Source organism: Fusarium fujikuroi, chromosome FFUJ_chr05 (assembly GCF_900079805.1).
Source record: "Fusarium fujikuroi IMI 58289 draft genome, chromosome FFUJ_chr05".
NCBI lineage: Eukaryota > Fungi > Ascomycota > Sordariomycetes > Hypocreales > Nectriaceae > Fusarium > Fusarium fujikuroi.
In genome coordinates, this window is record NC_036626.1 from 657,575 (window position 1) to 685,270 (window position 27,696).

The following is a 27,696-nucleotide window of genomic DNA, read 5'->3' on the forward strand; positions in this document are numbered from 1 at the left end:
ATGTGATTGGTCTTTCGACTTTATCAGTGTCTAACTCTGATCTATATCTTTAAGCATGTTCCAACGTCTTGGATGACATTTGGAGACTTGATACATGATAATGGCGGAATCATCGACCAATAATGAATTCTGGCAATAATATGGAGTAAAATCAGTCTCATTTTAGACCCTATTGATCCTTGGCACTCTCATTTACTAGAGGTAGATCGTGGTGGTCTGTGGTTCGACAATGATCACTCGGGCCAAACGTAAATGTCATCAGCACCAGTGAATCAACAATTGAACAACAATAGCCTACAGCAACAAGAATCGCTGGCCTCACAGCAAGTGAAGTCTCAATTGTTTACTTTTGCTTCTCATTGACAGGCCGTCGCTGCTCGCCAGCTGCCAGCAGTGGACCCTGAAAGCGGTGACCATTCACGACCCACAATTACCTGGTGCCCACAGACGCGTCTAGCTCTAAGCCCAAAGCGCCTCCATCTTCACAGCCCACATCGAAATTCAATCGCAAAACAAAACAAACTCTCAACTTCTTTGCGCACCAGCACTTGACTTCACCAACGATCTCGTCACGAACTCAACTGCTACTTCGAAAACACTTCCATCACAGTCTTCAGCTTCTAAAGCTATATTTTCACCCTTTTCGCATCCTCTTCGCTTCGTTACCCCGTATCGCGGGAGGTTTGTTTACTTCAATCTTCTCTTCCGCGCTGCATCTTTGCGATGGCGGCGGCGGATGTCCCCAAATGGGGCTTTGGGCAAGAGCCCATGCAAATGTGAGTATTCACCCTGATGGTGAAGATATCATGTCGTCCCTTGGAAATACTGACATTTTATTTGCAGTAAACCCGTTGCTGCCGACTTCATTCCGCACTTCGCGACCACAGGCGACACCCGTGTCGACGCAAGCAAGACGTAGATTTTCTCGACCGTTGAACTCAAAACAGCCTCACTAACGGTTCTATAGCTTCCTCAAGTTTGGCGCCTTTGCGTTCAAGAAGCCACTTACCCGACCGCCCGCGTGGGAACGGGTTCCTACACAATCGCTTGCTGCTCCCAGCTCGAACCGACAGATCATGCGCCGAGTCACAGTCTCCAACAGCCTCCAGCTCGACACACCCTTCGTCATCTTCCCAAATGTCTCCGCCATTCCTGTCCCTACTCGCGAGGAGCTCGGTTTCGACCTGACTCTTCCCCGCAAAGTCCAACGCCTAGAATCCTTTGAGCCTTGCCTTAGAGAAGCAGTGTTTGAGGATCTGTTGATGTTCTCGCATGCTCAGCACATGCACAATCTTATGAGAGCCAAGGGTAAGCAACTTCTTGAAAATGTGTTGGATTTCGACTGACATGTAATTTAGTTGGTGTTGCGAACGGCCTTCTCGAAACTTACTCTGGTCACACACGCGAAGACCTCGAGGCTATCGGCCAAGGAATCCGACAAATCGTTCCGCTCAAGCGAGTTGCTAGCCTCATCAGCACCGAGGTTGTCGATATTGACGGCTCCCCCATTCCCCTGGTGCCCGCCAGAGGAAACCGACTTCTAACGTACGACGATGTTCTTCGCAAGATCCAGGCTGCCAACGAGTCAGGAAAACAGTCCGTCAATCTCAGGGACGCGTCAATCTCAGAGGTCACTACCGCACTGCAAAACAGTCGTCGGGATCCTCGAAAGCGCCTCGCTGCTCTCGGCGAGCCCGAACTCTCCACTATCTTGGACGAGGAGGAACCAGAGAGTCCCACCGTTGTTCAGGAGCTTGTTGAGGAGTCTGTTATCTTCCCTGGATCTCCTTCTCCCTCAAAGCGACTTAGTCGTCTCATCACTAGCGACACCATCAAGAAGAGTGTCCGTCGACTTTCGAAGCTTGCCCAACGCATCCATGGTTCTCCTTCCAAGTCCTCTCCATCAAAATCGTCCCCGTCAAAATCTTCTCCTGCCAAGTCGAAGCGTGCTTCCTCACCTCTCGCCCAGCGTTCTAGCCCTGTCTATGGATCTGTTGCCAAGGACAATATGTCCACTGAGTCCGTCGCTGACTCTCCCACTCGCCCTGGCCGAACTTTCCGAGTGCCATCTGAGTGCGACTCATCTTCTTTCGAAGATACCGGTCTCCCAGAGACCCCTCACAAGTCGTCGTCGCCTGTCATGAACTACTCGCGACCCATCGCTCCCACTCCCTCTCAGTGGCACCGGGCTGAGCCCTCAACTCCCGCCACTCCTGCTGCCCAGAGTGCTCCCGTCATTCCTGCCACCCCTCAGCAGACCGACAGTCCTATCGGTCTCGCTGCTCTTCTTCCTGCCATCCTTCCTCCCTCTACTCCCAAGCCACACGGTTGCACACTTGAAGTCCTTGAGCCTAGTGAGACTTTCGACTTCGGGAAAACAACTTCTTTCGGTGGCTCTAGCTCGTGGATGTTTTCTTCTCCTCAGCCCACTGAGCCCATTCGTATCAAGGCCGGTAACCAGGCGCGCCGTCGTCGTAGCGAACCTCTGCTCCGCAAGTTCCTCGACACCCGAGCTCGTCGTCTCTCGTCCTCTCCCCAGAAGGTCCAATTCCAACAGGAAGCGATCTTCAATGATGATATTTCCATTGCCTCGCTCTTCGACATCACTTATGAGTCGCCTGCGAAGGCCGCTGCCATCGATGCAGCCGATGAGACTTCTATTCTCGATTCCATTACTTCTCCCTCCAACGAGCCTGCAGCTGAAAGCGCGGCCGAGCACACTCTGCCTCTTGACACAATTATGGAGGAGAGTGTTGCTACCCAGGCTGAACCCATTGTGGCAGCCGACGAGACTTCTGTTCTCGATTCTACTACTTCTTCATCCAACGAGCCTGCAGCTGAAAGCGCGGCCGAGCATACCCTTCCTCTTGGCACTATTACGGAGGAGAGTGTTGCTACCGAGGCTGGTCCCATCGAGGCAGCCAAACCTACCGAAGGCGAGTCCAACTTGGGCCATGCCAGCGTTCTCACTGAGAACCTTTGGTTGCGAGACCTGGATTCTTCAACCATCGTACCTCCCACCAACCGTCAGGACGAGCAACATAGTTCCATCCAGCCACGCACTACTGATGCCGACTCACCTGTCACCAAAGTTCCTGTTTCTTCTGAAGGTGTTGTAAACATCGATGTCCGGGAGAATCCCGACATTTTCGGGACCCAAATCTCATCACCACCTGCCCCTGCCCCCATCCAGAATCTCTCTCGCATGGCCGACGACGCCTGCGATGGCCACGCTAAGGTCGTGGTCACTGAGGAAAATGGTAGACTCTTTGTCCGATTTAAGGTGTCGGCCAGATATGCCCACATGTTCCCTGCAAGCCAAGGGTTCAACGATTCTCTCTCATTCTCTCCATCGGTCGACATTTCTACACCAAGACCCCGACCCGTCAACCCCACTGCGCAGACTCCTGATCTCAATAGCTTTGGTGACGTTGCCAGCCCATCTCCCAGCGTAATGCAGACCCCCGAACCTCAATCTACCGAGTCACTCCTCAAGACACCTGATATCAACGGTGTCGGTGTTATCGACCGCTCCTCCCCCGGTGAATTTGATACACCTGAACTTCCTCAACACGATAACACTCTTGTCTTCGGCGAGCCCACATCAATCGACCGACCTTCTTCTATTCGACGCGCTACTCGCCGCCAGAGTGAAATGACCCCATTGAAGCGTGCTACAAGAAACGCAATGGGCATCTCCCAGGGGCCTGACACACCCAAATTCGCCACGCCGGTTGTCGATACTGGCGACGAGACACTGGTCATGGAAGAAACACCCACTAAGCGGGACGATGAAACACCTGCTCAGCAGGTCGAGACTCCAGCAGCTCCCCCTATCCAGGAGGTAGAAGCCGCTCCTGCTGCCAATAATGGTGGCCAAGACCTGGACAGCCCAGGTCGGGATTACTTGCGCGCATTCATCAACCAGAATCGCCGAACTACCGCTACCGCTACTGCTGGAACCACCACCACCAACGAATCCTTAACTGCCGCGGCCACAAACACCACCACCCTCACGCCCGCCGCAGAAATCATTCCTGCCGTCACCACGACCGAAGCAGGATCCCCAATCGCGCCAGCAGCCAAGCGCCAGCCTCTCGGAGCCCGAAGCCCTAACAGGGGTAGCCCCGTGAAGGCTAAACGCAAGGCTGATTGTGATAACGACGAGGAATCTCCCGCGAAGAAGTCCAAGATTGACAACGCGGCGTGTGAGGCAAGGTCGATCCGTCAGGTCACTCGAAAGACCAAGGCTAAGCGCCAGAAGGCAGAGTTGGCCATCGACATGACGGATCTTCCCTCTGCCTCCTCCTCCACTACCAACCCCACCACCACCTCCTCCGATGCTCCCAATGGCAAGCAGGTTGACGAGCTTGCCAGCAGCACATCAGCCACCCGCCGATCGTCTCGTCTCCGAAGTCAGGAGACCCCGAGCAGCGCTCCCAAGTCGTCGCTGCCTACTCCCATCAAGCTCGGCCGAGCCGGTGCTGGCCGCAGCCTCCCAAAGAAGGCTCGCAGCGAGGAGGACGAGTTGGCTCGCAAGACGAGGGCCAACACCAAGCGGAACATGGGTAAGGCCGAGTTCCCTGCCGAAGTCCTCGTTAGAATTGCGGACGAGGCAGAGAAGAACTCTGACCATGGTGAGGAGTCGGAGAGACCAACTAGTGGCCGACGTGTGGGGTGGAACCAGCCCCTGGAGAAGGTGCAGGGAGAAGAGCCCAAGAAGGGGCGGGCCAAGGGCAAGGCCACACAAGGACAGACGGGCATCTCGAAGCCCAAGGCGAAGCGGGCCACCAAGGTGGCAGCGGATCTGGGCATGGTGGCCAACGGCACACCCGCCAAACCCCAGCGTGTGACGCGTTCCAGCGCACGCTCTGGGGTTTGAGCACCCAGATGTCTCCCGACAAATGGAGACGGCCGCCTTGGTGGTTGGCGGCTTTGCTTTCGTTTTGACGATTTTTTGCTTTCGACATGGCGACGACTCTGGCACCAGTTGGTGCACAAGAACAAGGACGACGACGACTTCTTTTTTGGCGGCGTTCGGGAGGGAGGGCTCCCGACGTCTTTTCACGAGTGCATGATGCATTGCCAGGCGTTGGTGGTTGCGCAAAGATACCACATTTTGGAGTTTTTGGGACCTGTTTTCGGTGGACGACGCAGGTCGGTGCAGGGGTTTAAAGTCCTCGGGATGAGGCTGGAAAACATAGATGCCCCGGATGGGCCATTGTACGAGAATAAGACTTGATTCACACATGATATTGCCTTGCTTTGTGATTTGCCAGATGTGATTTGTTGAATGACTTGCTTGGTGTGAAGAATCATTCTTTGTTGTGGTCGTTACTTGTGAGCCTTGGTCTCTTAACATTACGCAGGAAAGCATTAAATTATTGTGTTGGGACTTTTGATGAGCAGGTATCTACGGGTGAGCAGTCACAAAGTCCATAGTTAAATGGGAATATTTTATCATTCATTTCTATCTAATTGGTAAGCCCAAGTCTTTATTAATGATAGAGACATTATTAATCAGTATGATGTTAATATCGGGGCCAAGTTCGCTGGAGAGGATGACCTGATCAGATATCCATAGGCTACATCGGTTCGGCGCTCCCCAGTTCGGTCCGTGAATACCTTGTACTTGGTGGAGTGATACCGAATCCCGCCTGTGGCACAAGGTGAAGGTATTCAGAAGGGTATGAGGGTCGAATTTCAGAGTAGGCCTTGGTGTTGTGGGATAAACACCAAGGTCCGAAATGAGTAATCCCCACTAATCGGGAATCTTGAGATTCTCACATATCATGGAGTGGACGATATAACCATTCTCTTTAAGTCTATCTGGCTTTAGATAGTCTTGGAGCTTGTCTGCTTTGTGAGAGGGCAGCTGAAGGTGCCTTGACCCTGGAAATTAGGGTCTTTATAGAATTCTTTAATTGTGTCGGTTAAGTGTATCTCTGTGTCCTCTGGCTTTAGGTAGAAACTGGTTGCGTACAGCGGTCGGATCGGCTGGAGTTTGTCCAGTGGATGATCCTTGCTGCTTCCTACCGCTTGCTTCAGTATTGGCATGAAGAAGTCGAGCAAGGACTTGGCACGACGCTTGAGCAGCTCGTGCCACTCTGTATTGGTCGCAGGCAGCGGCTCTATATCGATAATACAGAGACACAGGAACGGGAGGGAGAGTGCAGTGGTGACCTAGAATGCACTATCCAGGCTGTGGCCGTGGATAATGATCCTTGCCACCACTGACAGCAAGTATCCTAGTGACTTGGCGCTATCTCCATAATGGTCCAACCGTGGCCCATACTTGGAACTTTGGCTTCTCCTTTTATGTATATACGTTGGGGTTATACTTCTTGCTGGTCTTGAACTAAAGATAGCTCTTTAGTCTCCTCTGTGGCTCTTTAAGGCACCTGCGGATGCTGAGGAGGGCCCTGGTCTGATATGTTGGTCAGGATCTGCGCTGCCTCTTGACGCTAATTATATGTGGGTGAGGGCGATGATGGTGTTATCTGATCTATCGAGGAAAAGGGCTCTGCTGGGCAGATCGAAGGGACGTCGTATGTCACGAGCTGTTTTAGAACCGGGAAGTCGTAGTGTTTGATGGTAGGTATAATGCCATCGTCTTATCAAGTAGGTGTTTCTTCATGACCAATGTCTGGTCGCCATTATCGGTGACCGGCGTAGCGAATTTGGGTGTGTCAGGCCCGTGAGGGGAGGCTGATGGAGGCGGCCTCTCGATACTGGAGCCACTCGCGGTCGTAAAGGAATTGCATTGAGTCTGATGTCTCGATGCCCAACTCTTCCTGAAACCAGAAGAGGTCGTCTACTAGGACGCCTCGAATACCCTTGACCATTCGTTTAGGGCGTAGATGGTCCCGGACTTTGATAACTGCCGACCTGACGGATCGATCCTCATGCCTCACTCGCCGCTTCGTCAACCGTCGTCTTTTTGGCGGCGAGGAATTGCGGATGCCCGTTAGGAGGTGGTCGACCGGCCGAGGGGTCGTCTCCCAGCCGATGGACGATAGGCTCAACTTCATACCATGCGAGTGGAGAAAATTGAACCTTTTTGGTTTTGGTATGGTATCGAAAGCCGGCCTACTTTCCTCCCAGGGAGCGGGAAGTGTTCCCTCGCCATGCTCGCCGGCTTCAGGTTGAGCCTTCTTCGGGATCGCGATCTCGACAGACCACCCAGAGTTATATACTAGAGAAGGATCCCCCAAATCCGAGGTGGGTGGACATCATTGGATGTTGTGGAGCTGTTTGGTGATGCCGGGTTTCCAACCGCCTTTCTTGACCTTGATGATGGCTACGGCAGAGCAGTGCTAGGGGATATCATCCTACTTCCGTGCCACCCCGCTGCCCTTCTTACCCTTCTCGTCCTCTTTGGTGTACGGAGCGCTCAGGAATGCAAGCCAGTACCGCTTCGAGGCCTTGGATTTGTTGATGTAGTTGCTGAGCACGTAGAATTCTTCAGCATCCTGTAGGCTGTAGAGTGTAGCCTTGGTCTTCCTGTAAGCAGTACCGCTGTTGATGAGGCCCTTCCTGAGTCGGACTGCTGGATGTGGTGGCTGGTCTGCGTCGGTTGTGCCTCTGCTGCCGAGAATTCTTGGGCTGACTGATGAACTGAACGTCATCAGAATTCTCAGTCTTTAGAACCATCGGATATCTCTTGGGGAGAGGAGACGGTGCTATATATGTATATATATTTGGATAGGTATAGGAAGGGCAAGAATATATACCCGTCTCCGAGTGTGAACGATCTTGGTTATCTCAAAAATGTCTGGGTCACCATCGTGGGACTCCTCTAGGATGCTCCAGGTCGAAGAGCAGATTGTCACTGCTCCTGAACATGCCTGGGGTCACAGGCTGATGGGCATAGCTTCGAGTTGTTCATATTCGCATTAGTCAGGCAGCCATGACGTTTACCGTAGTGGAGATACTACTACGTGGTCAACAAGGTAGCCCTTTCGTATTTTGCACTCATCAGTTGACGAATATGTCCTGACGTCTGCCCCTTGGTCCTATGAGTCGGTCTTGTCTGCTTTGGGAGTAGTGCTTCTCTTGGTTGAGCTCTGAGCAGTAACAAGCTTCGCCGGAGACTTGGTGGTGATATAATATACGTTCTCTCCATGCTGAGCGTTTCAAGAACTCCGAAATAATGACCAGAAGTCGTTGGTAGTCTCTTCGGCAGCGGTCAGGAAGATCTTTTGGCCTCTGTCTCTTCGGACATGGAAAGACGTTGCGCTGATTGTCATGCTTCTCCCTAGCCAAAGGAGATGTGATGAAATTTGGGTCCTGAAAATATCAGGATCCTCACGCACTGCGACTATCACGCGCAAGTATGTTTTACCTCATGGACAAATGCCACTATAAAGTGTTCCTGTGATAACTAATTTAATTAGTGCTGTTCCACAGTTGAAGGCTGAAGATTCTCACTTACGTGCAAAGAAAGAGTCGATATGCTTTTGTTTAGATCTTTGCGTGGGGGAGTGTGTGGATTTGCTTTTGGCAACCCAACCCAACCCAACGGTAGGGAGGTCTGCTCTGAGGTTGTCACAGTATCTACTAACCCAGATCTGACCATGACAGAAGTTCTTGCGAATGGCCTGCTCCGCCTCGAATAATCCTCATGCTTTTGTTCGGTGAGCCTGGCATTCTGCCAGAATTGGAACTTGAGCGGGAGATTTGGACCTGTTGGTAAAAGAGATATTCGGCTATGGCTTGAGCGGTAAACTCATCCTTGGTCTTGCGGTTCAGAGTGGATGGTGCACAAGGCTTCCTGAGAAGGCGCACGATAAATCGCCAAACTTTGCTTAGAAGTTGATGTACAGCGTTGGTACTGCTGAACTGTCGTTGACGTATTCCATTGAACACTACTGATGTGATGTTGATCGGCTGTACTTGAGCCAAAGGGGTCCTCCACGTAGGCCTCTGCATTCTCCCAGACTTCCTGCAGCGGCTCCTCAGTGACACTGTTAGAATCCAGATCTGGGTATCTAACCCACTCCACCTTTGCCATACGACCACTCCCGGTACCCTAGACGCGGAGGATCTGAAAGACGTGGTAGATTGTAAAGCCGGTTGCCTCTTCCCGGCCTCCTTGCTCTTGATGAGCCAAGCTCCTTTTCCTGTGTTTCTAGTGGCACCTTGTCGACCAGACCGTTTGCACGCATCTCCTCCTTTTCCGCATCCCCCAGAGCCTCAACCAGAATTATATGAGGATACATGATCTCAGCCAGGCGTGCAGACTCCATCTGCAAGTCCAATCTGTCGATCTTGCGACGAAGGTTAAGTCTTTGTGTCATCAGCTGGTGCATCTGATGGCAGACATCACCCACCATACCATGACATTCTTGACCGCAGCAAAGCCACGGGGGGTATAGTAAGGATGAGAAGCTGGCATGCTGGTATCCCATGCACGCGATAATAGATGCTTTCGATTGCAGCCTTGTCTTATTTTCGGGTGTCGTAGTGAATGACTTGGCGCGGGGGAGGGATGAGAAGGAATCGATGGGAGGAAATTAAGAATAATCTGATCCAGGCAAGGACGAAATCCCAGGAGAGTTCATCCCAGGCGGGATAAAATGATCACTAAACAACTTACTGTAGAGTTGGTGTAAGCGGAGCGGCTGGACGAACTCGTCGTCGTACAGGCGGAAGTCCGCCCCAACCTCGTACCTTAATAGAATCTCGTCTAGGGGTATGCTGCAGACAGGGTCGACGTCTGACAGCAGCCGGTCGAGCTGAAATTGTCTGGCAATTTCAGTTGCCACTGCTGTCGAGGCCGTCGAGTCCCTGCTCGCGAGGTCAAGGAGTTCCGGGGACTTCATCTGGGGGACTCCGTGTCCGTCATACCGATCTCGGTCTTTGGTCTGTGGCATTCGATCAGCGCGCCCAATGGCTTGTTTCTCAAGCCCTAAGAGCGATCTTGTATCAGGCCAGGCAGACCACACTTTTTGCAATTTGGATGTTTTGGCTCATCCCGGGTTAGTTATATAGGAAGCTATAATGATAGCCAAGCCCATTGGAGCTGAAGCTGTGTTAATCAGCTCTCCATGTCCAGAAATGTCTGATTGAAGGGCTTGATAAAAAGGCAAGAACCAAACACCGGCAGATTTAGTTTCTATATCGTCGCTGTACATGGTCTGTATACTATGAATATGAAAAGAAACATCCTCCTACGTTGCGGTTGAATATCATGAGGTGCTACTGGAAGAACGAGCTGAAGGGTTCCACCAAATCTTGGCCTCATCAAGAAGTCTTGCGACTATGGGAATACGTTATATATATGCCACCTTGATCCAAGAATTCTGGGTTAGAGCTCGGAAGTGTTTTCCTTCCGGATGGAGTGTCCAGATCTTGTGCTGGATACGACGGGTTTCGTTTCGCTGAGCTGCGGCGAGCCACTCGATCACTCGCAGCACCATCACCACGTCTTTCCTTTCTCTGTCGGTTCACTCTGTGGCGGATCAAGCAGTCGATTTCGTGCTGCTGGTTGTTTGGATCGCTTGTGGCCATGTTGGATGATATTAATTGGTGTTAAGTGTGAAATGATGTGGTAAGTTTCTTTGGGACTGCTTGGGGCCCTTGACGATGTAATAGGTGGTGTTAATGCGACTCAGTTAGGCTTGGCCAGCAAGACCACAACCCGTGCATAATCCTTGATGTCCGTGACGTTAATTTGCATTTTCGACAGTCCATCCTGTGTCGAAGGGCTGGCCGTGGGTATATATAGTGTCTGGATGTCATCCATGCCGCTCCTGAAGCAGACCGAACTCTCTCTGCTGACCGGCCTCAAGGAGATCGAAAAGAAGGGATCGGCAAGGAATCGCATTCTCCAACAACCCGTAACCCCGATGAAACGCCAGAGCAAGCGCCGAATACTCATCAGAACAGCCTCCGCGAGCGTCTTATCCGGGTCAGCGCCATGTTGAAGAAGCTAGTCCACAGCCACAGTCTGTCAAGACGAGATAGGAGGGATTGTCTTTGTAAATGCCATGGTCGACTACCAATATAACTGGATATGGGGGGAATCAATTGACTCTCTGACGTCCTCTGAGATCTCCCTTTGAGCCTTGCTTTGCATTGGAAAGTTCCGACTTTGCAGCCTCGAGGTCCTCTGTGACATCAAGCTGTTGGGTGAGCCCACACACTGCCAGGCAATGTTTTCATTTTTCCTCCATCGTATATATAGTATATCCGCCATTGAAATTTAAGGAGTTGTTGAAGTAGACACCGCTTTGTGGGTGAATAAAGGTTCTCTAAAGATGTGTCCTCGGGCACGAATCTGTCTGAGCGGCTGTACCCGTAGAAGCCGATGTTTGGCGGCGAGAATCATACATCCACAGGAGAATATCGTGGGGCGTCCTCGGGATCACTCAAGTAGTCCCATCCGTTGGCGAAGGTCCATGGTGTTCGTGTGCCTGCTCGGATTCCGTGGCTTAGGAAAGAGTTCTGAGCTGCATAGGTGGCGGCTCGCAACTTGTGTTTCAAAACCTGTAGGGGCAGCCGAATCGTTGCATTGGATCTCATATAGGTAGGAGCCTGAGATGGCAAAATGCTGCTTGGTCCAGTGCTTTGGACTGACGCCGAAGTTCTATATCGGACGTTCTTCTCGAAAGATAGCTTAGTTTTCGCTAATGCAAAAGTTCGTGGAACCCCCTCTGTCAATCATACTGTCAGTATAATACTATATATAGACAAAAAGCCAGGCGTCTTTTCCAGCTCACCTCGCAGTCTGTTCTAGAAAGATGGGAAACATACACTGTCATTGAACTCTTGGCCCTGTATCAGGGAGTATATCCTGGTTCTCTGCAAAGTCTCTTCCAGTGGATGACCGGTTGGAGACAAGTCATACTGGCTGTGATTGTGTGTGAAGAAGCATGAGGCGGAAGGCCAGACCAACAATGTACCCATTTCATAGCATTTTGCTAGGAGGTATATATCTGACGCCAATTGTTAGTCCGCGCCATTGAAGCCTTTTATAGACTTACATATAAAAATGTTGAACTCTGTACGAGGCATGTCGTACTGATACACCAGGGCTTGGGTGGTAAAGAATGCGCTGTTGGCCTGTAGCCTCCCTACTACTGAGTTCTCCGTTTTCGGTTCCCTCGAGGTTCGCTAGTAAGTGTTACGTGTAGAAGTGTGAGCTTTCGCTTGACATTGCGAAAGCTACGGAAAGACTTGACGTCGAGTTGAACAAGGACATTGTTTATAATGTCGTTAGGGAGCTTCTTAAAGAGAATGAGATCCGCTGTGGAGCTCGTCCCGCCACAAGAGCTCGACATAGCCGAAGAAGTCGCAGATGCTGTTTAACAGCATCATAGCGAAGGCCAGGTACAGCTCGTCATACGACATCATCTGGATCATCTGGTTCAGCATCAACCTGGGGGTCTTAGCGAAGTGTACCTCATCCACCACAACCCGACCAGCATGGAAGTTGAGGAGAAACTTCTTAACCTCAACGGCCTAATCCTCACCCAGGTTATCTCAGGTGATATTATAGTCTAACTTAAGCCAGACGGCCTTCTCTTTCTTATCTTTATCCGGCAAGGCGCCAGCTGCTAGGTTGAGCCAGTAGCGGTCAGGGCGACCGATAAGCCTGCCAGCAGACTTAATATAGCGTCAGATAGCTATATATATATAAGTATCATAATGATCGTGCAGGCCGTCGCTAGGTCGCGGTAATTCTCCCTGAGCTCGTCGAACTTCACCTAGGTCTGCGCAAGGTTGTCAAGAGTCGCATCCTTCCGGGCCGGGTTGGAGCACGTTGCCTTACTCTGATAACAGGAGAAGATGCTATACTTGCCATCCCACTAGGATCGGTTCTCGGTGAACGTCTGCTCGTATACACTAGTCGGGCACAGCCAGACAGTGGGGCTGAACACGGGTATGCCCAGAGGGTTGGCCAAGCTTTGGGGGATGGGACGAGGGTTCTCTAAAATAGACATGATGAGATAAATCATGCTCTCAAAGTGAACCCATTATCCACAACCACACGGGGATGAATAATCCCCAATGGCTCGTTGAACTTGGAAGGGATGGCCCAAGAACGACTACCCAGCGATCTGGAAACGGTACCGTTCAAATGGTTATGGGAATTGACAAATCGAGAAGCCAAAACCTGGGCGTTGGAGGTTTCCCAAGGATCCTGTCGGTTCTGTTCCATGCTGTATTGCCCCGAGATATAACTGTAAAGCTTTTTGAGCCGTTTCCTTTGTACCTTTGATCAGTTTTGTTTCGCCAGGGGGGCATGAACAGATCGCCGCAGAGGGAGTCGACTTCCAGGTTTTGCGCATCTGTTATAGTTAGACTTGGTATCTAGAGCAGGGAAGAGTAAGAAGTGCTTACAGGGTAGAAATACGTGGGAGAAGACAGTGGAAGGTGACTCAGGTTGGAAGTCCGCGACATTATGGTAATCAGAGGACATCTGAAGTATTCCATCACCAGGTTAGCATAAGTTATCATAGACAAAGGTCTTCTTGTGACAAGGCTTACCTTTCCACCATTGACTGCCGAGATTTATTTAAAAGAATCGAACCGACAGAGACGTATAATATAATATACAAAAGGAAATGGATGTGAGTAGCATGAAGGTGTTCTACTATGGCGTTGAGTTGAACAGTTGAGAAAGTTCAAAGTCCTCAGCGTTCTGAAGAGCCCAATTTATACTTTTCCCAGCCCAGTTTGCATTTAGGCAGTATCTCTACAATCTCTCATCGCCACATCATTCACATCACCCAAACTCCAACATCGCCAAACCCCAACTGCCATCACCATCACCAAGCATCACCAAACCCAGACCTCATCTTCACAACCCCCAAACTCCAAAAAGGTTGTCAAACCCTCTCAGTTCCCAACAAGGATCTTTTCCATCCCATCCTCCACGCGTCCACGGTCTAAATAAAGCACACATCCATCCCCGATTGTGAATGCACATACCCGTTTCTTTCTCACACAACCTCTCACTCCTCACCACCACCACCACAAAGACACTTGCTACAAATACAAACCTGAAAAAACCCCTCACGGAAACCCGCATCATAGTGAAACACCAGATCTGCTGTCAAAACCACGGCTCATCCTTCCCTTCCCCGACGCCATGAAACGAAACAAAAAGCCCCCCTCTGCGTAACCCATCTGTACCACGCTGGCGTTCAATCCACCCTTTTCTGCCAAATAAATGATTAGAATTAAAAAACTACATCTGGTGTCGTCATCACTCCAAACTGAACTATCCAATAAACAAGCTGAAAAAACCGTGTTCTCTTTTGGCTAAACTCGTGTTTGCTGAGAGAGGGGGGCCGCTTGTGGAGGATCGTGTCGTGCCGCGCTGTGGTATCACGACATGTTCAAATGCAGTCTAGAGTAGAGTGCTTACCAACTAAAAGAGACGATTCGATTGATGGATTGTTTGTGCCTCTTCGCTTGGACGACCCGTGTTTGGACCACAGCTCCAAGGCATATTCCACGACATGGGCTGTCAGTCACAATTGAGACACACACGCACACGCACGCAAGCAAGATGGTTATTTTGATTCTTTTTTATTATTCTTTTTGCTTTGCTTTGCTTCACTCATCTCCTCGTCACCAAGGTTTATTTACCAAGGCCGGAGAGCTGTCCAAGTTTTGACAGCCATTAATATCGTCCCCTCACCCTCCGCCAGTTTCCAAACCAGATACGCCAAATAGTAATGCAATCCCTCCATGATACATACATACACATGATTGTACACACTCATCCCCCTCCCCCATTGTGACATGTTCTCCCTTGATTTCAAATCCATTAAATCAACCCATTACTTGCTTGCGTCCGCAATATCCGGGGATAAATGCTTGTAATGTGCGCTGTGCTGTCTTGTGTTTGTGCATTGCATCCTTGTGCGTCAGGTTGCCAATGTCGTGCACTCCAGTTTCATGGTGGGGAAAGCAAAAATGTAAAAAGTAAAAAAGGCAAATCCAACTCCTGCAAGCCAGAGCTGCAGTACATGCCATGTCCTGCTCTGCTCTGCTCTGCTCACTGTCCTTTGTTTTTGTACCCCAGGTCCAGTTCCAGGTCCCGTCTAAACTTTTCGTCTTCTCGATTCGCTTTGCTTTTCGATATCCAGGTTTTCCTCTGTTCAACGCCCCGCACTTCCCATTATGTACACTTCTAAACAATAAACAATAATGTGCAAGCCTCCTCCCCACGGAGAAGGCCAAGGTCGTATGTTGTGCCGTCGTGGCTATATCGGGATCAATGTCCCAGAAAAATGGAAAAGGAATGACATGAGTCGGGGTATCTCTGTAAAACATAGTGCAAAATAGGACATGAAAGAAGTAGAAACGCCAGCAACCCCATGATAGCTGGCTTTATCATCCAACGACTTCTAGTTTACTCTAGTCGTCATCGTCGTGGCAGTCATTAATTTGGTCGTTGATCCCGTGGTCCAGTTCGTGTTTGCTGGAGGGGACCATTATTTTCGCAGGCCGACTTTGCCTGCGAGGTTCTTCCAGAATCGTGCTCCCTTGCGCTCTTCACTGTGCGTCCGTAGCATCACCTCGTCTCGTTGCATGGGTCCTACAATGTCTTCGTCGCCTCGGGAAGGGAACTTGCCATCCGCATCCACCAGTCGGGGAATTGCGCTGGGCAGTCCATCCTCAAGGCGCTTCCATTGCATGCCCGCGAAGACATCATCCATGGGAGGCGGTCGACCAAGGATAGAGCCGCCGCTGTTGGCTCGTGATCGTCCGCGGCCACGGCTGCGGCTTCGTGAGGCGCTTGTCGAACCAGGAGCAGAGCTGGTAGCTTGCACAATCTCCGACATAAGTCCGTCGTGTGTTGACCTCCATCGCTTCTCGATGTCGGCCCATTTGGCCTCGGTAAGAGCGTAGATCTTGCTAGTTTCGCCGTAGTTCTCGCCAGTGCGCACGAGGTGCTTGGTGTAGTTACATCGTGCTGCGTCCCAGTCGTTGCGCAACTGCTGGAGGGCCTCCATGTTCACAGTCTCGGGTTGATAAGGCTGCGGTGTGATGGTGAAGTTGGCGTGACCAAGGCGATCCGACCACTCATCGTGCTCCTGCAGGATCGAAGGAAGAGGGATCGGAACCTCAGGACTGTTGGAACCAAATCGGAACGACGACACTGAAGGCTTTGTGCTCAGAGAAGGTCTAGGGAACTGTGTCGCAGAAGGGACCGGTGACGGTACTTCGGTAGTCGCAGAGGGTGGCGCAATGGTTGGTGATTGTAAAGGTGACTCAGGCGGTGGGCCGCTCAATGGGCTGGTCATCAGAGGAGGTAGTAGAGGGGTGGTGGCCAGTCCTCGTTCTCGCTCGAGGTCGGCTTGCTCGACGAGGGCCTGCGCCTTCTCAATGTCGATAGGCGCAGGAAGGCTGATGCTCTCAGTGCTGCCATAATAGGATACTGCTGGGGTGGGAAGTCCAGTGTTTTCCAACATGCGCTCCTGTCCAGGCCGGCTGGGTGCAGACATGGACGACGATCGACTAGAAGGACCTCCAGATAGCACAACGCTCTCCAAGCTGAGTTCGGTGCTAGGTGAGAGCATCGGGTTGCCCCTGCGGGTGTTGGGGTTCCAGCGTGTGAGACTAGGGAAACGGGCACCAATTCGTGACGTTAGCCCAGCAAAGGGTGACTCGCTGCCGGATCGCTTCTTGCGGGATCGCTCGTCCATGGGGGTGTCACCGTCACTCAAGAAACCCATGTCGTAGTCGATATCATAGTCGCGGACGATGTCCCCATGGAACATGACATCTTCGGAACTATTTCGGGGCTCACACAGGTTGTCGCCTACACGGGAAGGGTATGGGTTAGTAACTCGACGATCACCAAGACGAAGACGACAGGCCAAGCACGATTTCCCGGAAGATACGACAGCCTGGCCAGGCGGACAAGACATACACAAACAGTCGTAGAGACTAAACTGATCCGAAGGGGCAAGGCTATAACGGTTGCTGCTCTCTGTGTTGTCTGTGACGGTGGTGGTGGTGTGTTCAGGTTCCAAGGGCTCTTCTTGAACGTCGGGCAATGACCGCATTGGGGGTTTTGTGTGGATCGATTGAGTGGGCGATACAGGTGTGTCGTTCAATTGCGGTGGCAGATCGAGAGAAGAAGTCGAGCTCGACATTCGAAAGTGACCCTTTCCAGGGGAGAAAGTCGGGGTGATTGGAGAGGTGATGTCGGAGGAGGACGAGTTTGTTGTGTAGTAGATGTAGGAGAGGTCGGTTTCGGGGCTAACTTGTTGCACCTCCCACTTACGGCGCTCCTCTACCAACTGCGGAAGAAGCAGCGGCTTGAGCCTTGGCGACATGATGTCGGCCTGGACGGTCGAGGCCGTTATGATTGCGAGGTTGTCGTAAAAGACGAACGACTGCGTTTCCTGTCTATGGTGTTGTTGTTGTTTTGTTTGGGTGTTGGGGGGAGAAAAACAGAAGAAGAAGGAAAACAAGAAAGTTGGAGGGATGCCTCGGGAGGTGGATGTTGATAGAGGCAGTGACACAGCAGCCAAGTTGGGTTAGCCTGGTGTAGTCTTTTTGGGAGCTAAGGTAGTGGGAGTGGCTAGGTCGCTGTCTGTCTGTCGGGCCAAGTGGTGGCGGATCCGGGGACCGGGGGTGCTTCTCTCTTCTCTTTTTTTTCCCACTGAGACTGAGACCGGGGTGGGATTCTGGCCTGGGAGGGAGGGTATGGATGTGGATGGGTGAACAAGACAAGGGTGTAGAAAGCAAAAGCCAAAGCAAGGCGGGTCTCTCCCAAGCCCAAGCTTGAACAGAGGAGACAGACTCTCTTGGCCTCCACTGTCTCTCTCTGGGTCCTCCTCTCACACAACTTTTTTTTCCCTTCTCTGCGTCTGAGCGGTACCAAAAATGGTGGGGTACCGTTGGGTAGGAGTCAACGAGGAGACGGTTCCCGACGGTGGATTTTTTTCCTGCTCCAAGTGGGCTGTGTCTGGCAGAGACTACCTCTAGCTCTAGGGCGGGGACTGACTCTGGTGGTTGACCCTCTGACTCTTGTTTTCTTGTTGATGTTTGGGGTGGTTGAAAAAAACAAACGATTTCTGGTTGCCGGTTGCTTTCTTGGCTTTAGCTCGTCGTTTCAGAGGTCCTGGTTGGCTGTCCTCGTGAGGGCGGGTGTGTGACTCGTAACAAGTGATATCGATGTTTGGCTGTATCAGATTGTATTCAATGACGACAGATGAGTCGGCAAATGTTTGGTGTTTGATCAAACAAGGAGTCGACGAGGGAAAAGAAGAAATTATCCGGGCATGACGAGTTGTTTATTTAGTATCAAGAGGGTGGGAGGAAGTTATGCATGGGGTGATTGACTGCTGATGAGTTCTCGGACGTCTGTCTCTCTGTGTATGTGAGCGACTCTTGACTGTCTGGGTGGCGGCTGGGCAGGGCTGGGACCACTTCGCGGGTAGAGCACAGCACAGCGCAGTACAGCACAGAGCAAAGGCAGGGCCTTGCGGGTGAAGTCAGTGGATGTAACTGAGAACAAGCGCTCGGTCGTCCACGTGTTATTGAACCGAGGATTGGGCGCGACTACATATGAAGTGTTGGCCGTCTACTCAGAAGCGCGGCTGTATCTTTAATGTGATAAGGTGTTATCGCGGTGTTGTACTCTATGTATAAAATATGCGTATGTAATGTAATGCCATGTAATGTAAGGTTTGTACATCCGTCTACAGGTGGTGGAGGGTGAGGTGATGCCGTGCGGTGGACTTGATGACCGGTGAGGTGGCTCTCATCTTCGGTACAGAGTCGTTCCGTTGTGCCTCCCTCAATGATCCCTCTCCAACTGCATAATGGAGTCTGTAATGACAGGCGGTGATGGATTAACTCTACCCGACGTTGCGTTCTCAACATGCATGCAGTGTAGTCGAGAGCTGCGTATACCTCTTGTTCGACTGCAGGGATGAAGAGGTTGGCTGACGTTCAGGCTCTGGGGCACGGAAGCGGGGGAAGAGAAGCCTTGACGAAACGCTGCTGTGCTTCCTCTACTCGCGGGTGGTGGTAATGGTTTCTTCTGCTGCAACCCTCGACAAGGGTTCAATCTGTGACGTGTGAAAATAAGGTGATGAGGAGACGAATACTGGATATTCACTGGTTCAGAGACTGGCAGCTGTTTAAAACCTGCCTGTCCTGCTGTGAGACCGTACAGTAGCTTACAGTGGACGCTTACAGTATGTACAGGATTTTGCAGTGTTTTTTTTTTCTTTTTCTTACAGAGGGCTTCAGGGAAGTGGGGCCTTGTTTCCGCGGTGGACATCCAGTGGGGGAAGAGGTTGGGTCAAAGCCTAAGTAATGAGGTTCAATGAAACAGTAAGGGCTTACAGTGGCTGGGGGCTATTCAGAGCGAGAGTCACGATGCGCAAGGGGAATGATGAGGCTGTCTGTGTTGTTTACATGATCGACACAAACGGCAACCCGAAACAGTCACGTTGATATTGACGTTGTAGACAGGCGAAACAATGGCTGCAGAGCATGCACGGGCAGAGAAGAGCCTAACCTTGAACTTTGACCTAACTTTGAGTCAAACGCAAACGCAAACTGCAATAGCAGGACCGTACGAACGATATTCGATTGGGGGGAACCGCATGGACCCTGAAAGCGACAACAAACCAGAGCAGAGCCAGCCAAACACCCAGTATCCATCCATCCATGACCGAGAGACTTTGAGTTAGTTACAGGGGTCTTCCCTTGGAACAATTGCTAATCGATGACGGTGCAAAAGTCAATTCGAAGTTTGTGTTTGCACATAAGCACTTTATACACAAACATAACTTCATGTTGTTGTTTATGTAACGCACAATCAGTTTTTATGCTTCTGTGGCTCAAACGTTGGAAAACCGTTTTGTGTAGCTCCCGAATTGGTAAGAACCGGAATGCATTCCCTGGAAGTCAAGCAAAGCTCCCAGCGTTGCTTTCACATGGAAGCGATAGCTCCAGCTCTTCCTCCTCCTGCCATTGGACGCAAAGATCTTCACTCTCTGAGGTTTTTGGGTTTGTTTGCTTTACCCGCATTCCAATCCGTTGACCTCATCGTTTTTGCCGATCACGTTTCTTTGTCTTTTTTGCTAGCAATTCATAATTCGAAGTTCAAACTTTGTTATTGTTCTCATTCTTACCAAAATCTCCTCATTCAACCTTTCGTTCCGCTTTAGGCCTGGACCCAGCTCTTCCAAAGTCTGGTTCCCTGTCGGCCAGGGCTCTCAATAGGCGATGGGAATCAAGAAGCCGGTGACATGGGTTTAACAGCTCAGATGGGAAAGGTTTGGAGGAGTCAGCAGGGGGTACGTAGCCTTGCACTGAAGCATCGTATCTGGGCTGGGCTGGGCTGGCACCGCCTCTCTGGGTCGGCCTCGATTCTGTCATGGCCATTCCAATCCATCCTTGCCCCGGATTCTCATGGGATCAGTGAGTTTGGGAAGACCGGACTTGCGGTATGGTACTCCGTAATTGCATACTTTGTTGGCTTTGCACTTCACCGTTATCTCTGACTCTAGGCTATCTCGCTAGACCACCTCAGGCGACTTGTGCCGTTGTGGAAACCCCGCGCGTGCTGGCTTTCCATCCAGTGCAAGCGGAAATCCAGCCCGAGCATTTCTCTGATGAGCTTCCAATTTTCGGTCTTTGATCCCGCCACCAATGAACTCAAACCAGAGCCAGCAACCGAATTTGCCAAACCGTTGACCCAAGCCACTGACGGCAGAATTCAACTCTACAGTATGCGCGAAAAAGCAACCACCTTTTGTCTATTCTTCCATGGCACCGGCTGAATAAACTTGTTGAGCTCTCTGGCTATGCAATATTACGTCGTTGTTCACAGCTTCAATGGAAGAAGCCATTCTGTCGATCACTTCCCTTTGAGATAGAGACTGAGTTGGTCTTGTTTCCGCGAGACAACTGGGTCTTCCCGTTTCCCCGTCCCCGTGCTCGCAATTCCACCTGCTGTGTTTCCAGCTCATGACTTGGGCCTCAACTGACCGTTTGGCTGAGTTGACCGCCTACAGTCAACTACCGGTCAAGTTTCAACCGCCGGCCGTTTCGTCAGAGCGAGGACGGATGTTTCCGATTCAATTGATTTGCTTCTTTTCAATGGACAACAGAGAGTCATTCACAGTCGCCTTGTTCGAGGCCATTGAATCGTCCCGCGCCCCTCCAAAAGGCCGCATTCTCGCCTAGTCATTGGTCCTCGTCTGCCTTCAAAACCCTTGACGATATTCAAGATGGAGTGACACATCGAGTGAATGCATCGAGATACATCGACACAATGTCGCAACCCATGATTCCTCAACCTTGTCATTGACGAACAAGGCCTTCCATGTCCTTCATTTCTTTGCTTTGTCATGTCGTGTCATGTCTTCCAAGGCCTTTGCATCCTGTCGCGCGACAGACTCGTGGCCAACGGGGCACGCCTACCCATCGCGGCATAGCGTCCGCAGTCCAAGCTTCCCAGCGGAAGGGAAGCGACGCCGATGGTGCGCCGGGATCCCATGGAAGAACATGGAAGTCCCTCTAGCCTCGCCGGCGGGTCTGCGTGGCTGCAAAGCTTGACACCGAGAGGCTGCCAAAGCCACGCCAACTCGCACCGGCGTCCAACGCTCCGGGAACAGTTGTTTGAAGAAAAGCTTAACCCTCAACTGCTCATTTTACTTGTCCCCAGTCATTGTCTGTGACTGTGTCGATCTACCAGGTCCCTAACCAGTCGCCTTTCATCGGTCAACATCACGATCTCCAAGTGTTGATCGCCTGGGGAATAGGCAAGCAATTCGTGGAGAGCGTCGGAGAATTACAAATCTGCTCGTATTGAAGCAACTACATGCCCCATCAGCATGAATTTGCGTCCTGAAGCATCACCGTTCTCGGACGAATACACCGATTGCATCCTCTTTTACCGACCAGCACGCAAGATGCGACTAGTGATGTGTACCGCCAGTTGTCGGCGTGTTGCCAGACCCTTAGCCATCCTCCAGCAGCCACGATGACCCTGAGCCCCGGGTTGAAGCCCTGTTGCATTAGCCTCACCACGGTACCTAGGCCGACATTGGCAGGAAGTCTTTTGGAGGCTGACCGTTTTATCCGCGGAAGCTTCCAAGGATTCCGCCCTTGCGCTTGTGTTCCTTGTCGTTGGGACCTTTTAATCTGGATGGACATGGGTGTTAAGAGGTTCCATTTCAAGGCTTTACAACAGTCACACAATGACTTTCATTCTCAATGGTTCAGACCTGCCGGTTTTGCTCGCTTGCATTTGACATTGATAACGATTGCGCCATGGTGAACAAAGTTGCAAATTCAACACCGAGACTCTAGCTTCGTTGTATGGGCATGGGCGCTATAATGCGCGAATTGCTGTGATGGACAGGCTCGGCCCCAGTCCCAGTCCCAGTGGCGCTACTATCGAGTCTTATTAATCTCCAGAAGACATCGCTTAGAAGTGTCTGTTTGAGTTTACACTTAGCAGTTCCTTGAGCTGTCAGACACGCAGGAAGACGGAAGCGTAACTGTTGAGAGGAGATAGAAGTTCGGCTTGACAGAACCTTCTCTGAGAGCTAGTTGCTCGTCCGGTGCCGGAGTTCCATATCTTGTTACTACTATTCCAAGGCCGTTCATGTGGCTGAGGTCCTTGGATGAAGGAATAAGTTCATACTGATGATCTTTTGAGGCACACCATTGAGGTACTCTTTCCACCAATGGCGAGCTGTGTTCTGACAGCCAATGTCCCAGAGTTGAAGTCAACAACTCTATCACACCCCGGGTGCAACTCGGAATCTTCAATGTTCTCAATCCATGTTCGTACGAACTCAATCCAGCAGAGAGAGATTCCGACCCCTCCACCATCTTTCAACTACTAGGGCTTAAGAGTCCCATCCGAGGCACAATTAATTGCGCCGAAGTTGCTTGCTTCTGCTCTCATCTCGTGGCTGATAAAAGTCTTCGTTAACTAGGGCTTGATGATTGGTTGACCACTCCCGTTTAGGCCCCTTGCAGCAGGACCTTTGCTTTGACCCGCCGCAGGATGTTGATGCCTCGGTCGCAAGGCAGAACCATCATGATGATGATTGCGACGATCTCTCACCAACAAGGAAAGAAGCTTAACCAAGGCTGCGGGTGCCTGAGTGAAAGAGCTTCAGCAAGAATCCACCAAATGCCGTCATTGTCATCATGATCAGCATCATCTCTTGGAATTTAGTCAGTCTCTTTGCCAAATTGAAAACTCGTGGCCAGGATGAAAAGAAAGCAGAGTTTGCGACGCTTACTGGTGTCGGACTGTCCAATTGAACTGAACTTCTGGGCGCCACACTACACCTGCACGCTCTTTACTAACGGTCAAAACGCCGCGGCTATGACGAGATTCTGATCAAGACAACAATTGAAGCACGGGCTTCAATGTGGAAGCCCGCGAATTACCTTGACCTTAACGTGGACGTTATGACTTTGTGGTCACTTTGTTGAGAACAGAGTTCAGCCATGGTGTAAGAATCAACATCGGGAATGACACACGGGCCGCCGCTTATACCGTTGTGTTTCACGGCACTCCAACGGCTGCGGCTGCAATGGCTTGCATTCCATTGACTGAATGCTACTTTCACAACAGCATAATGCGACTGCATATGTGATTGCCAATTCATGAAGATGCTGAATGAAAACGTATGAGAGCAGGGCCGAGCAAATGCACACTGTGTAGCACTCAACATATTGTCTGATATCTTTGGCAATTGAGATTTGTTGAAGCATGTGAGTCTGCAACGATCTCTCGATGTAGCCAGGTCTCAAGCCACCGAGATCGCCTTGACATCTGTTCCTGGTGGCGATACTAGTGCTCTTCCCAAGAAAACTCGATTGGGCAATGGCCTCAAATTCTTCCAGTGTGGGTTACATCGTCCGTCAATGTCGTTAATCGCGATGTCACCCACAAAAGGCACAACTGTGAGTTTACAGCACACATTCTGCCACTCAGAGCCTGCGAGACACCCCAAAATGCTGGGAAATGTGCATGAGCCTCATGAATTGTTGACGACTTTGTCTACTGCAGCCAATCGCGACTCTATCGCTTGCAACTTTGAGGTAACGTCGTTGATTCTATTTCGGCTCGTAAGATGCACGTCACGATCCGAGCGGGATACTTGGATTGTTCCCCGAAAGGCTTGACGGTTACATCAAGCGCAGATATGCTTAGAAACCATGTGCTTGAAGTCGGCCGGCTCGTGAAGCATCCATCTGCAGGAACGCCAAAACATCATCGCCAACTCGGCCTCAGACAGAATATGGAATAGATTGGCGTCAAGCTGAACCACAATTGGACCAACCAAGACCAGATGCTGGGGCTTTTTCAGGAACAGAGGAGAACAACGCTGACGACAGTTTGTGTGCCTTAGGTGCTTGGCCAGAAGATTCCCACTTGCATCTCCACCGGGCTTACAGGATCAGAATTTTCAGTCTTGCCTTTCTTTTTCCGTCATCATGAAAGAGTCTTTCACCGGCCCCACGCCGCGTCTTTTTGTCTCTCTTGGCTGCTCTCCGAGAAGCGGCTCCGAGTGTCTCCGTGAGAAGTGCATTGCTGAGAAGAGAAGCCACCGGGAACTGATAATGTGATGGTAATCTGCGATGTATCGTGGGGGAACGTCAGCGGGGGGGGGGACTCGGTCGATATGCAGGCCTATGGAAGGGTTTCCCTTGCATCCACACGTAGTGGTTGGAAGTTGGATGGAAGCAGACTCGACTGCAGGATGTAAGCTTTTGAATTGCTTATTGCATATTAACTCCAGGCGTTATGGTTCACTGGATGGGTTGCAACGGAACACGCGAAAAGGAACCCAGGTAATTTGAGCGGCCGCAGGGAGAGGAATAATGTCTGACTCTGATGGAAAAAGGTTTCGACTGTGGCTGTTTGACTTTTCTCTTGCTCTCAGCCTCTGCAACATTCACTTTGCTAACCTGCAAAATTGCCCTGGCTATGCCTAAAAAGGGACGCGGCCAGCGGGCATGGGGGCCCGGAGGCTTTTGGTGTGTCTCGTTCCTGACGATCGCGACAAGGGTTGTGTGTGGCCATGGCTTCTCGTGCGGCTGACTTTTGGACTGGGACATGGCATTGAGGCACGACCAATCCTCCTTCATGTGCTGCGGCGCGACGCGATGCACATGTCGGTCTCTGCTTCTGCTTAGCAAGATTCTTCTCATATTCACCGTAAGCGCGGAAATTTGATGCTCGGGATATTCGGCATTCCAGGTCTGGATGCACGAGGTTCTCATTGACTCGCTCTCAGGATCCTGCGAATTACATGCAAAGCCAATGGGCACATCCTGAAGTTACTGCAGGCACTTTTTTGCCTGCCCTGAACTCAATGCAATTGCAGTTGCAGTTGACTTGTGCAGTATTCGATGCTGACTGCCGAATCGTCTGACCTTTGCAGGCCTGTGATAACGCAGAACTGACTTGTACAATCAGTCAGTCGTTCCTCGCACCAGCGGGATGCCACTTCATCCCGCCATCAAATCGTCCGAACTACTTGGTGACATGTTTCTGTCATTTCGATGAAACAACTTCGCCTCGGTAAGGCACGTGGTCTCGCGGGTCCTGCTGGGTGGAAATGGCATGGATACCGCAGCACTCTGGGACGGAACTCAAGGGTACCAAGTCCATTTCGGTTCCGAAACTGAGTCCTTGCTGCTCTAAGCTGAGCTGTTGTTGAGTGCTGGTTGAAAGCCTACAGAGACGCCAGCCAATATGGGCCTGTGGCCATGGTTTCGGGCACTGGCTACGCTCAACCCATCTGGGCCTTCATGTCTGACACTATCACCATCTCTACAATGGCTCTTCACTTGTCCTTATTCTGCTTTATGTTATTGCAAAAAGTGATGAACATAATCACCATTGCCGATCTATTCCTTACCTGAAAATTAGATCAGCTTTTACCTTGACGATTTCCGTACTCTAACCGTAGCCTTCGAGCTATCTATCGATCGCCATCTAATTCAACATGGCCTTGAGGACCTCACTCTGCTCATACACATCTACTTGGCCACCTTGGGCATTCTTTGTCTCGACAAGGGCCTCGTAATCTGCAACATCGGTGGCAAGAAGGAAAGGTTTGAGCGAGGCAGTCATGCGCTCTGGTCAGAGCTTGAGAGTGCTGATGCCACTTGCGATCTGCACACTATAGGGTACGTTAGCCAGGATTTCTATACGATGGAGAGACCTATACTCGTTGGCTCAAGCCGGGGGGGCATCTGCGATGGTGACAAAGCCAAATTCATCTGTAATGCAAGGCTGACATGTTGAAATCGTCGAAAGACCCGTGCTTCAATACTTCGCTCAAGGTATCGTTGTCACTGTGTTGTCGGAATGAAAGCGCTGATGAATCCCTGCCATTGCAGCTCACCTCACCGCTGGTGCATTGTTGCTTTTTTGCCATTTTTTCCTTTGCTTTGCTATACCTTGCTGGTTCATCCAAAAAGAAAATATCTTTTCCCCGGGCCCTGTTCACCATTAAATTGACGCGCCGTGTGGCGGATGCTCATTCGCCCAGATTCTGATCCCGTGGTCGAGGCTGTCACAATCAATGAGTTGTATCGCGCGCGCGTGTGGGGGAGGAATTTGTCTCCTCAGATAGCATTACCTGACCCCACGAGGCTGCCAAGTTCAATGGTATGCTATGTTGCGCTGGCGGTTCTGTAGCTAGGCCTCACCGGTTTCTGGGGCAGAGCTGTTCTGGCCTCGCTGCTGTACGAGATATCACACTTGGTTCGTCCAATCAGTTTCGCGTGATGAGTTGAGTATGCGGAATTACCGCCTGGGGAAGAACGAGGCCTTATTGTGGCGAGAGGGAATAGGATGTCGGGGGAGGTAAGTCGACGTGTCTATATGCCTCAACTAATGTCCTGTAGATCATTGAGGGTATGCAGAGGTGTTGTGATGCTGCCTGTTGAACCGGTATCAAGACGCTGGACCGGGAAATGGCGCGTGGCAGGATCAGGAAGTTTATCGGTGTTTTTCGGAAGAGAGGATTCGATATGGCTCAGTGGATGTATCTGGACGTATGTACTGGTTTCGCTCGTAGGTGGATTGGCGTCTTGGGTTTGCACTGAGGTTATCGTATGTCCCTTTGAGGGTGAGCTTTCAAGCTCACAAGCCAATCAAGCTCGGCAATCATTAGTGACACGGATGAAAGTCCCGTGGATATAATTAGATGTGCGCTGAGTGTCTGACCCCCGTAGAATGGAAATGGTTGAAGCGGTTGAATCTGAGCATTGCGTGTTTGCGATGTCAAAGCTTTAGGGTAGGCAAGATTCGCTGCTTGTCCTTTTGAGTACTATGCTGTGTATTTACCAGTCCTGTTTTCGTGCTATAGATATTGCGTTAGTCTTGGGTGTTATAAATGATATCAACAAGTGGCCAGAAGTCCTATGAGACTGGTCGAAAACGTTGTTCGTGAAGTCTGTTGTAATGGCGACCTCAACAAGACTATGGCACTTTGATGAACTTGAGCTTGGGTAATATCCAGTTCACAAGTAAAGGCAGGGGAAGTGTGATAAATCTGGGAAGAAAAAAGCTTTATAAATATAGAATAAGCCTCCGAGTAGACTGCTCGCTTCAATGGTCGGTTCGTAATGAAATGTATCGTCAGCTCTTGGAGCTACCGGGTAGTTGAGTTGACTGCTGAATCGATCGCTTCACTGGAAGGAGATCTGAAGGGACCGCGA

At 50.9% G+C, this 27,696-nt stretch overlaps 5 protein-coding genes; 2 read left to right on the plus strand and 3 right to left on the minus strand.

The window, feature by feature from the left end:
* Nucleotides 1-723: 723 nt before the first annotated feature.
* Nucleotides 724-4,882, plus strand: FFUJ_06953 (uncharacterized protein; the record flags this gene model as incomplete). XM_023577152.1 has 4 exons in its annotated part: nucleotides 724-776; nucleotides 844-915; nucleotides 968-1,308; nucleotides 1,359-4,882. The coding sequence occupies 4 exons, from the start codon at nucleotides 724-726 to the stop codon at nucleotides 4,880-4,882; spliced, it is 3,990 nt and encodes a 1,329-aa protein (XP_023430264.1).
* Nucleotides 4,883-6,689: 1,807 nt separating this feature from the next.
* On the minus strand, nucleotides 6,690-7,628 carry FFUJ_06954 (uncharacterized protein; the record flags this gene model as incomplete). XM_023577153.1 has 2 exons in its annotated part: nucleotides 6,690-7,195; nucleotides 7,364-7,628. 2 exons carry the CDS (start codon nucleotides 7,626-7,628, stop codon nucleotides 6,690-6,692), a joined length of 771 nt encoding a protein of 256 aa, XP_023430265.1.
* A 1,100-nt stretch (nucleotides 7,629-8,728) lies between these two features.
* FFUJ_06955 (uncharacterized protein) lies at nucleotides 8,729-13,407 on the minus strand (the record flags this gene model as incomplete). XM_023577154.1 has 6 exons in its annotated part: nucleotides 8,729-8,944; nucleotides 9,000-9,288; nucleotides 9,634-9,866; nucleotides 11,335-11,657; nucleotides 13,220-13,295; nucleotides 13,348-13,407. 6 exons carry the CDS (start codon nucleotides 13,405-13,407, stop codon nucleotides 8,729-8,731), a joined length of 1,197 nt encoding a protein of 398 aa, XP_023430266.1.
* A 2,045-nt stretch (nucleotides 13,408-15,452) lies between these two features.
* FFUJ_06956 (uncharacterized protein) lies at nucleotides 15,453-17,303 on the minus strand (the record flags this gene model as incomplete). Its single annotated transcript, XM_023577155.1, has 1 exon — nucleotides 15,453-17,303. The coding sequence occupies one exon, from the start codon at nucleotides 17,301-17,303 to the stop codon at nucleotides 15,453-15,455; it is 1,851 nt and encodes a 616-aa protein (XP_023430267.1).
* Nucleotides 17,304-25,734: 8,431 nt separating this feature from the next.
* FFUJ_06957 (uncharacterized protein) lies at nucleotides 25,735-26,342 on the plus strand (the record flags this gene model as incomplete). XM_023577156.1 has 3 exons in its annotated part: nucleotides 25,735-25,848; nucleotides 25,898-26,157; nucleotides 26,288-26,342. The coding sequence occupies 3 exons, from the start codon at nucleotides 25,735-25,737 to the stop codon at nucleotides 26,340-26,342; spliced, it is 429 nt and encodes a 142-aa protein (XP_023430268.1).
* Between the last annotated feature and the right edge of the window lie 1,354 nt (nucleotides 26,343-27,696).